This window comes from Rhamphochromis sp. 'chilingali' (genome assembly GCF_963969265.1).
Source record: "Rhamphochromis sp. 'chilingali' genome assembly, chromosome: 21".
NCBI lineage: Eukaryota > Metazoa > Chordata > Actinopteri > Cichliformes > Cichlidae > Rhamphochromis > Rhamphochromis sp. 'chilingali'.
Genome location: NC_137949.1, coordinates 17,510,122 through 17,521,358, shown reverse-complemented (window position 1 = coordinate 17,521,358; position 11,237 = coordinate 17,510,122). Strand labels below are relative to the sequence as shown.

The 11,237-nt window shown below is 40.0% G+C and overlaps 1 protein-coding gene across 1 annotated transcript; it reads right to left on the bottom strand.

Annotated features, from left to right (window-relative positions):
- Nucleotides 1-9,112: 9,112 nt before the first annotated feature.
- On the bottom strand, nucleotides 9,113-10,432 carry LOC308389533 (voltage-gated potassium channel regulatory subunit KCNF1-like; the record flags this gene model as incomplete). Its single annotated transcript, XM_080870990.1, has 1 exon — nucleotides 9,113-10,432. The coding sequence occupies one exon, from the start codon at nucleotides 10,430-10,432 to the stop codon at nucleotides 9,113-9,115; it is 1,320 nt and encodes a 439-aa protein (XP_080727116.1).
- Between the last annotated feature and the right edge of the window lie 805 nt (nucleotides 10,433-11,237).

Sequence of the window (11,237 nt, the reverse complement as noted above, 5' to 3'; positions counted from 1 at the left end):
TGTTTGACCACAATGCACAGCGCCATGTATGGAGAACTCGACACAGCACAAACTCCTCATACCAGCTGTCAAGCACGGTGATGGAGGGGTGATGATTTGGGCTTGTTTCTAGCCACAAGACCCTGAAACTGAATGAAAGGGATTTGGAGTCAACAGACAAACTCAAAACATCCAGGATTTATTGAACAGGCAACAAGAATTATTTGAGAGGAGGTAAGAGGAGTAAAAACTGACTGCTGGTACACGGGCATCCAGACAGGTGAGTTGGACGCAACAGGGCAGGCAGGTGAAGTTAACTGGAGATTTCAGCAAACAAGTGAGAAACCAGAACTGCAGGAAGGACATGGACAGGCAACTAAGAGGCAGATGGAGAAATGAGGTTAATGAATGGAATATTAGGTTAACAAAGACAGAGCATAATTACCACCATGGTTAGCATAATGATCAGGTAGAGATCATCAGCTGTGGTAAAGATCATAGCTGATGAAGAGGCTTGGAACAGACGTAAAAGGACATCTGAAAGAGATTAAACTGAGAATGGCCTTGAAAAATGAGCGAGAGAGAGAGAGAGAAATAGAGAAACTAAAACTCCCAGCCAGCCTTGATCTGTATTCTAGAGTCACATGTCCGACCATCTGTTCAACTTCAGCTAAAACTTTCCACAGCATGTCTTTCATCCTGTCTTCCTTCTCTCACCCCAACCGGTCGCAGCAGATGGCCGCCCCTCCCTGAGCCTGGTTCTGCTGGAGGTTTCTTCCTGTTAAAAGGGAGTTTTTCCTTCCCACTGTCGCCAAAGTGCTTGCTCATAGGGGGTCATATGATTGTTGGGTTTTTCTCTGTATCTATGAAGCGCCTTGAGGCGTTGTGATTTGGTGCTATATAAATAAAATTGAATTGAATAGAATTGAGTTAGCTGAATTGAGTCATGCAATGGAACAACGACCCCATGCTCATGAGGAACTCTGCAACAGCAAAGACTGAAGGTGTTGCAACGGCCCAGTCAAAGTCCAGACCTCGGCTGTGCTGGGACCTTAGAAGAGCTGTGCATAAACAATGGATCACAAATCTCAATGAATGGAAGAGACGTTGTAACAGTGCAACAGATTAGGTGAAATTGTTCAAGATGTGAAAAAAACATATATTTCAAGTATTTAAATATTACTGTGTTAATTTTTTAAGCAGTCAAAACCTCATATAGCATCACGAATAGCACACCAGTTCCCCACCCTGGTCAAAATCAGCATTTTTGGCAGTAATTTTGAAATCAACACAACACAATCAACAGTGCTCAGACTGCAGTTTGTTGGTTTTATATATTATGCATAAAATGTTTGTAATGTGAGGAATAGTGCATTGTTTATACTGTGTAGGTGAGAAAAGGAACCTTTATTTAGTGCAGTTAATCTTTTAACATTCACCAAATCACTGGTGCAGCTGTGTTTTAGCTTTCAGCCCCTAGTTTTCATATTTTACCTTTTCAAATACCCTCTAAGACGAACCTAAACCCAAGTGGAAGCTTCTTTCATTTTTTTGCATCTTAAAAAAAAGGTTCTAATTGCATCCAAAAGTATAAATAATCTTATTAGCCAAACTGTGCTCATTTAAACACCTGTGTTTCTCTTCCCCATCAAGTATCAAACACTGAGCACAGGTGTAGCAGCCAGGATCCTTGACATTAGTTTAACACATAGATAACACAGATCCAGATCATGCTATGCATTTACTGCTTGCGCACTTAAAAATCCTGGTGGGAATTTGAATAAAAGTGTGAAATAAGCATTGCTCTTCAGATGGTAACCTGTCTCCCAGTGCAGTGCTGATATCTGATCAAGTGGAAGGAATCTTATTACACAGAGACTTGCTTAGATTTCAAGTAATACAACCCTGTTTCCTATTTTCATCTCCAGCTCAGTAGCACCTTAAAAATATCTGTAATGATTCATTCCTCTGACGTGCATTAGATGGGGGGAAAAAACCCACCTTGTTGCTCTATTAAATCTATTACAATAAACTGCGGAGTGCATTCAATGTGGGAGTCCAGTCTGAAAGCAAAAAGCTTCGATGAGGCAGAATAATAAGAGCAAGACTGTTATTTAAAGACTGGAGCCATGACAACAGAAGACCACTGCTGGCGAAGGAAATTAGTTGTCCTTTTTTGAGAGTGAATTAAGAGCAGATGGGTACGTGATGCTCTAATGTTATGCATGATATTCTCTAAAGGACATAAGGTTTACTTTTAAATTGAGTACAATGAACTCGACTGACACCAACACTTTTCTCTGTTTTGTCTCACTAGACAGCAAAATCAAAGAGCTGCATGTTTAAATCGAACAACCCTTTAAATCTGACACATCGCAGTCATATTTGCAGGAACAAACCCCGAGGCAGAAGTGTTGCTGCAGACTGGTGAGAGGGTCTAGGATCTAAGATGCAAGAGTTGGCTTTGTTGAGCTGATGTTCTATTATTATAATGTCAAACCCAGAAAAAGACATGCACACTGCAGAGCCTAACAGGAAAATCTAAGATTTGCATAGTTGGGATTGGTTGTTTTCCTTGCAGTTTTTGTTTTCCCACACACAGAGTGGAAAAGAGAATAATTTCTTTTGTTGGATCAGTGTGTGATGATGTTGAAAATACACATCTTTTCTTAATACTATAGTTTCAGGTAGTTTCCACACACCCCTAAAAATGAACTGGTCAGAGTAGTACAGATGTTATAGCAGTTTTTTTAAGTAGTGGTATACTTCCAAGAGTTCAGGCTTGATTAACAGAAGAAAGGCTCAATCATATGGATTTTAAGAGAATGTAGGAAGAAAGAAAAATGTCTGGAATACAAAATAGAATAGAATAGTCAGAAAAACACTGGAATAGGATAAGATGATAAGAATAAAAATAAGATACTACACAAATTGATCTAATTTTTATACGCGTGTATTCACTAAATTTAAAAAAAAAAAAAGCCAAACAACAAACTCCTACAACAACAACAAACTCCTACAACAACAACAAACTCCATAGCTGAAAAATGAAGCCCACGCTGAAGTGACAAAGACTGCAGTTCTTCTAATGTCCACTTGAGGCAGAAGTCAGTCACCACAGATTTTTCTCTTAAAATCCTGACTTTACAGCAATAATAAATATGTTTACAGCCTGTTAAGGGGCAGGGATTTCTGACTTCATATACACACAAAGTTTGCGCTATTACTTCCGCAAAGAACATTATGTTTGTGGTAGGGTTTGTGTTTATGTGATTCTTCCTAAAATCAAAACTGCTCAAGAGGCAACCACATAGAAGCATTAAATTAGGTAGATTTTTTTTTAGGTTCTGGTGAGTTTAGTGTAAGATTGGAAAGGACTCCTTCAGTTTTTTTCTAGGCTAACAATATATTGTGTTCGGAGAAATCAACAGATGATAGTCATGTGCACAGCTGTGAACTCAAGCAAAGGAAACTCCAGTGCACACCAGGGATGTCTAGATCATCTCCATTTATCCATAATGTGTTTAGCAAGAACAAAAAAAGAAACACATACAAGCCCTTTTGTTTTCCTCTAAGATCTAGTTGCCACGTGAGACTCATTTTGCTGCATTATATTTCTTTAAAAGTACCTGAAAAAAATGAGCATGGGAGAATTCAGCTACCTAAACCCACTCCTACATGCATGCATTACTAGATTACTGTTACCAATGGAGCTAATTAAAAATAGCAACTTTACCATCAAGATCCACATGGTGACTCTGAGGTTGGGGATTGTGGGAGATATCTGGTGTGAAGCATCAAAGCTCCCTGGGGCAATCCAGGTTCGATAAGGAGGCTCTTGAGTCTCTGATGTTTGTTTACAGGTTGCCAATGATCAAACATATCTGAGGGGAAATAGATGAATTATATCCTCCTGTTTAGAGCAGATTTTCTGATCCACCTTTGAAGGTCGCTGCAGACTCTGGTCAGCAACTTGTAAATCAAACCTGAATGTGTCCCTGCCATGCGGTGGGAGTGAGACTGAGTCATCTGTAATGGTTGCTGATGCATAACATATTAAGTGCTATATTTGGCTGAAGTCAGCTAAGTAATATCAATTTCCCTTCATCCTTACACACACACACACTATGTGATGAACAGTTAAAAAAGTCCAGCACACATTTAGAAAAAATCTGAAGGTGCAAACTTTTGAGTCACACGCCCTGAAAACATGACAGCACAAACATTTTACATAGTGCTTTCTGAGCCAGTGAAGCTGACAGATCATCATCTGAGACGGAGGATGAGGAGGTGGAGGCAGGACAGTGGAGTCAGAAGGAGAAGGAGAGGAACAGCAGGTGGGGTGGGGTGATTTTCCGCACTCAGTGTGTGTGTGTGTGGGTGTATGTAGCTTTACTTTGAAGTGTTTTCCCAGCGGGGATGGCAGTTTCTAACAGACCACTGCACTGTTTCGTGTCAAATGCAATGCACAAGGAGAGATAAGCACGGAAAACTTAAAGACCAGCATGAAGATGAAGATCCAGACAGGCAGCTAGATGTACACAAAGGCACACACACAGCTAGACAGACACACACACAGGATCAACAGTTTCATTGATTTATATCACAGAAAATACTGACCCGTTCCTGCACATATCCTGCACCCACTCTCAGTGGTAAAGCATTTTTCGGGTCTGGCTAATCAAGCAGTTATTGTTATATTTCCTGTGCATGCCTGCAGGAAGAAACAAACAATGGGAGCTTAAAAGCAGCAGCTGTAGGATTGTTTAGAAATCAGCAGAAAAATTTGTCAAGGTCTCAGAGGTGTGCATTTTTAGAACCTTAATTTTGCAATTTTGTTCTGTTAAACTTTCTTTACTTCATCATTTTTGGCATCTCTGCTACTCTGTGTGTAATCTGTGTGAATGGATGTGCCAGTTTGCCGAGCTAACCATGTTGTGGTTCAAATGCACAGAAACTATGTGATATACTTTTACTGAATATGTTTCACTTGGGAGCCTTTCAATGCTTATACACTTGGAGCCATGTCACCAAAAGATGTCAGTATGAATGTTGAAACATATTTTGTGTGGATTTTTTGAGGATTAAACCTTTCCTCTGTTTTTCCAACACATTATTTGTTTGGTCTGACTTCTTTGAACTGTGCACTTGCACAAAGAGTGCAAGTGCACAAAGGCATGATGGCCTTTGTGCACTTGCACTCTTTGTGTTCCCTTTGCTCTTTTGTGTATTTGTGCACTTTTGGATTTCTGTTTTTCTTGACTCAGTCCTGTGGACTTTGTGTGCCAGGTAGTAAGCTTCCATCAGCTATCAAAACGTCCTTTCTATTGTGTTTGTATGCCTCATGTGTCCTGCATTTCAGTCCTCACTCTTAAAAATCAAAACAGACGCACTAAACACATAAATAAAAATTGTACATAAATGATGGACATAGTCACCACCCACATCATGATTTTCCTTGATTTTGATTCTAACAGTCTCTATCTAGGGAAAGTTTGAGGGACTAAGGGGCACTGCACACTCAGGCAGTAGCACTCAGCTGCAAGGTAGCCACACCCCAAAGCAAACCCTGCTTTTTGATTCTAATATGGCTATGATTAATAAAATAAAAAACATGTTGCATTGAAAAAGAGTTAAAAGCAAGAAAATGTTAACTGAGGTCATAGGCCAAGAAAGGCCCATCTATCTATCTATCTATCTTGGATAGGTGGATCTATCTATAGATAGATAAATACAGTTTGACATACTGGACATGAAAAAGAATTTAACTTTAAGCCATTTTTCACACCCAAAAACTGAGTCTGTATATTTCATATACAATCTGTCAGTACTTTACACACCATCTTTTGTTTATACTCTTGTTTCCAGTTCTTGTATCTGGGCCAAGCTACAAGAATTTATTCATCTACAATCACTTTATCCAACACTGCAAGCATGCTACCAGACAGAAATATCATGCATATCATCTTTAAACCAGGACTGTTTCTCCTGCAGAACTGAATCATTTTACCCATGAGTTGGGCAGACCTAGTTTGCATGAAAATTAATTAAAAGCCCCCCTTTCCATCCTGTCAGCCCCTGCAACGTGACAAGGCCATATGTGTAATTACAACACAGCCTTCATTGAGTGAAGAGGCAGCCCACTACGACTGAAATGGATGCAGCATTTGTTGTGCTTCATTTCTGTTGCATCAAATCTGGACATTTCGAGTTGCTGTTGAGAATTTTTAGAACAGGCTCTGTAACATCAGTCTTTACTGACTCATTGTTAAAGGGATGTTATTTACTGGAGCTTTTCAAGTCTCACTCTAGCCTGGTGATGGAACAGAGGGAGAAATTTTATTTCAAAATTCTCCCGAGTATCTCTGATCTGTGGAGCCTGCGGTTGTTTGGTTTTGCAGCAAAGTTGTTGAGCTGTTAGTGACAGAATGTAGGAACGTTTGCTTCAGGCGAAACCTTAAAAAAATATTGTATAGGGCTTAAAAATTATTTGCACTATGAATTCAGTTTTTCATCCAGAAAAGGAGATTCATGTCCCTGCGAAGTGAGTAAAACAAGCAATTTTATACATCTAATCAACTACATAAATAAAGTCATGTAAGATTGACAAACACAACACACAGAACTGATCCAGTCTTAACTAAAAGTCTCACTATTGTAAACCTCCTCTTTCCCTCTTGCTGCTATCCTTCTGTCACAAATCACCCCTGACACTCATCTCCACCCACTACACTCTGTCTGCACTCTCTTCTCCACCTTTCTTCTTCACTACTCAGTTGACTCCAGTTATTTAAACTCATCCACCGTCACTATCTCTGGTCTTCCCAGCCTCACTATTACATGCGTCTCCCTGTCATTCACACACAAGCACACAGTCTTGCTACTACTGACATATAATGGAATATAATGGAACTAAATAATCCTTCCCTTTTACTGCTCGAGACATCAAAGAAATACGTTTTGAAAAACCCAGAAATTTCTCTTTTCAGAAATCATGACCTGACTCATGAAAACCAAGTTCTATTTTTATTCTAGTTATTTAAAAATATATTTAAAAGGTCACCTGAGCACCAGTATCAAATGTAAAGTAATGTATAATTTCTAATGTGTTTTCCATTCTTTTTTTTTTTGTTCTTTTGGGGTGGCTGGAGGTCAGGAGGTAGAGTGGTTCTATTCCTGGTTGTATCCTTGGGACTGAACCTCAAGCTGTTTTCCGTATGTGTGTGAGATTAGATAGAAAGTGCTTAGGTGTAGAAAAACAAATGCTTGTATGAAAGGATGAATAACGTATGTTGTATAAAAAGCTTTGAGTTCTCAAGTAAAGTAGAAAAGCACTATATTAAAACCATATGTCCCCAAAGCTGTGACACGAACACTAAAATGATCTAGCAGCACAGGCCAGAGGAAAATATGCGAATTTGACTTTTGGTGATAAACTGTCCATTTAAAACAGGTGTCAAACCTACAGTCATAAATAGCCCATCATTTCAGGCTACTGAATAGTTTAGCAAATGGCAAAAATTGCAGAGAACCAGGCAGCAATTTTGGATTTCTGCTGTATTTTGCATCAAGGAGCATTGTGTTGCAGGTCCTGAAAAACGATCCATCATGAGAGTGGTCATCCAATTTTGATCTGAGTCAGAGATCTGAGTCATTGTCAGTTTTCGATCCTTCTCGCTGGCGAAGATTTTAACCATTACTTGCCATTCAGCACTGAGGTGAGATCACCGCTCCAATACGCTGTGCCATGCCTCGGTAAACTGACTAAACGTGGAAAAGCTCAGATTTATTGCTTTATCTTTCTTCCCTATTATTTTCCTATCACACTCTTTATCAGGTGTTTGATGGCTCTTGAAATGTGAATGTTTTCAAAATGTACTTCTTTACAGTAAAAGAAATGGGGAGAATTGGAGGTTTTTGAGGTTGTAAAATGAAATTACACTGTGCTGGATGCAGCCCATGAACTAAAATGACTTCTATTAAAGAACAGGTTCACATTTTAACTTTGATTTGCACACATTGCAAACAGCTGTAGAAATCAGTATACTAATGTGATTATATTTTCTGATGATATGGTCATTCTTAACCAAAGATTCAAATATTGCTATTTAAAAATTAGATTGAAAGGATTGGTGTAAGAAGCACAGCCCGATGTTTAAATGAATAGAAAACCGAGAAAGGTATCTTTGTTCCAAGATCTGTTAGAGATCACAGTCTGACTTTAATTAGCAAAGAAAAGGCTGAACAGGTGACAGCATTTAAGTATCTAGCTGTACACTTTGATTGTCAGTTACAGTGGGTTGTATGTGTGTGCATGAATTAGTCAGCGCTTGCATTTATTGAGAAGACTCAGGGTCCATAGCATGGATAAATGCATTGTGTTACTATTTTATAGGGCAACTGTTGAATCTATTGTATTTTATAGCATTACTACAGGCTTTGGTAACCTTTCTACCAAGCTCAGATCCCAAATTCAAAATTGGATTAAAAGGGCTGGAAAGATAATTGAACTGCTCCCTCCAGGAGATATTTGAAAGGTCAGTGATAAAGCAGAGTCTGAAAGTCACTAAGGATAAAAATCACATCCTTTGTAAAGAACATGAATCGATGCCCTCAGGAAAAAGGTACAAGGTACCAAACTGTAACATAAATAGGTACAAATTTTCTATGGTCCTTTTATAAATCTAATTATTCTCCCAGAGACAAAGACTAATCTAATTGTTTGTCATGCTGGTATTTAACTAAACTGAGTGTATGACGAACTGATTTGCCTTTATTCTCATTCATATTGATGTAATGATTTTCTGAGGACATGCACAATATTTTTTCACATGCAGAAGCTTTAATTCTGTGACAACAATCTTCACAATGACAAAAGGAGATAAACGGGCCACAAGCAAAAGCAACACATTGAAAATGGCCCAAACAAAGCGACAGAGGACTAAAGACAATTATGTTACTCTGTATAGGCGTTGAGTTCATAAAAAAGAATTATCTGGGGGCCTTTGATATATTTACTAAATATAACGAATTAATTATTTTTTTCTTTAATCTTTTGTTTCGGTCACACCTCAGTTAATAAATTCCTGCTTCAGTCTTTGTTTCTTTTTTCTTCTCAGAGTTTTCCTTTCTCCTAATAGCTATTTCTCCTGCGCGTCTCCTTGCCGGACTTTAGCTCCATCAGCTCCACTTCATGCTTCGCCGCTGTCTCCAGAACTTTCTGCTTGTTGTAGAAGATGACAAAGTTGTTAATGATGGGGTGGATGGGCAGCGCGATGGCTATCACCCCGCACAGAAAGCTCACGGCTGCGTTGCACTTGCCCAGAGTGGTTTTGGGGTAGATATCGCCATAGCCCACTGTGGTCATTGTGATGATGGCCCACCAAAAAGATTGCGGGATGCTCCGGAATAAAGTCTCCGGGTGGCTTTGCTCCATAGTGTAGGCCAGCGCTGAGAACACGAAGATGCCCACGCCCATATACATAAGCAGCAGCCCCAGCTCTTTGAGGCTGTTCTTCAGCGCGTAAGTCAGAGTTTGCAGTCCAGAGGAGTGGCGCGCCAACTTGAAAATACGCGCGATGCGCATGATGCGGAGGGCCTGGACAGCTTGCTGTACGTTTGCCAGCTCCATGATGGATGTGGTGCCGAGGTAAGTCAGGGCCAGGACCACGTAGAAAGGCATGATGGCCATAAAGTCTATGATGTTCATGATGGAGAGCGCAAAGCGCAGCTTGTTTGGTGACGAGGCAAGGCGCAGAAAGAATTCCGTGGTGAACCACAACATGCACACCGTCTCGATCGCCTCCAGAGTCGGATGCTCCACCAGTTTCCCTTCAGCGTCCATCACCTGGAGCTCCGGGATGGTCCCCACACACATCACCACTGCCGAGACCAAGATGAAAAGGAAGGATGCGATAGCGATGATGCGCGCCGGCAAAGAGGAATCCGGCTTCTCCATCAGCCTCCAAAGGAACCTCTGGCAACGCTGGGTGCGCGTGATGCACTGATCCACCTCCATATCCTCCAAAATGACTTTAACTTTGTTTGCAATTTCTTTCAGCTCTTCCTCCTTCTCACTTAAGTAACTTTTACAGCATTCATCTAAAACATTTTGGTCTATTTTCCAAAACTCCATCTCTTTGATGAAGCAGATGGGGCAAATGCCGCGTTTGATGTGGATTTCATCAAAGTAATAAACGTCGATGATGCACTTGAACGCGTCGGGATCTCGATCAAAGTAAAACTCCTTTCTGCCCGGATCGAAGTCATCGCAAAGTGTCGAGATAAGTTCGGAATTCTGAGTTGAGCAGTTCACCAACTCAGCCAGTCTGCTCTCCGGGTAGCGGTTCAAAACATCCCCGAAAAGCACCACTCTGACTCCGCCGATGTTCACAGCAATCTCCCCTTCGGCGCACAAACCAGCTCTGTAGTTTGGCTTCGGAATTGTCCACATTTTATCAACTGATCAATACTTGTTGATCCTAAAATGCAAAAATGAAGCTTACTAACCGGAGTTAATGCCCATGATGGCTTGCGCGTAAAATGCTTCTCTTCCAGACTGCTTGGCGCACTGAATGGCAGAGTTAGAGCAGCCAGCTTTTTCTAACGCTCTCTCTCTCTCTCCCTCGCTCTCTTTTTTTCACACACACGGACTAAGAGAGAACAACCTCAACACCTATCATCTCTATCGCAGGCCTCCCTTTTATCACTGCAGTAATACAGTAAAGCTTTTGGCCCTAAATAAAGCTCAGAAACAATTAAACAACACAATTAACTATTAAACACACAAACTGTGCAGAATGGCTTTATATCCTTATTCTTCACTTGATACTTTTCTAAATTTAACATTTCCACACTGTGCATCATAGAATGGAATTAATCCACCAATCAGCTCCTGTACTGTCTCCAAAGGTAATCTTACAGCAGGAAACATGATATTATTTATATCAGACATCAGATAAAATGGTTCATGCACACAGCAGAGACAGTGCACTCTCTGGTGACCATGTACTGAATAACAATTCAACTGTAGAAAGTAACTGAATACATTTACTCAAGTATTTCATTTAAACGCAATTATTATTTTTTTGTATCACTTTCACTTGACTATTTACAATTTATGCTACTTTAAGGAAGCACTAGCTATATTTTTTCATGATCCTAATGTTTTTGTCTTTGTGATTGACTGCAAAAACTGATCAATTAATTAATCAATAACAAAAAACAGTATCTTCCATAGGTGAGGTCTGCTAGTGGAC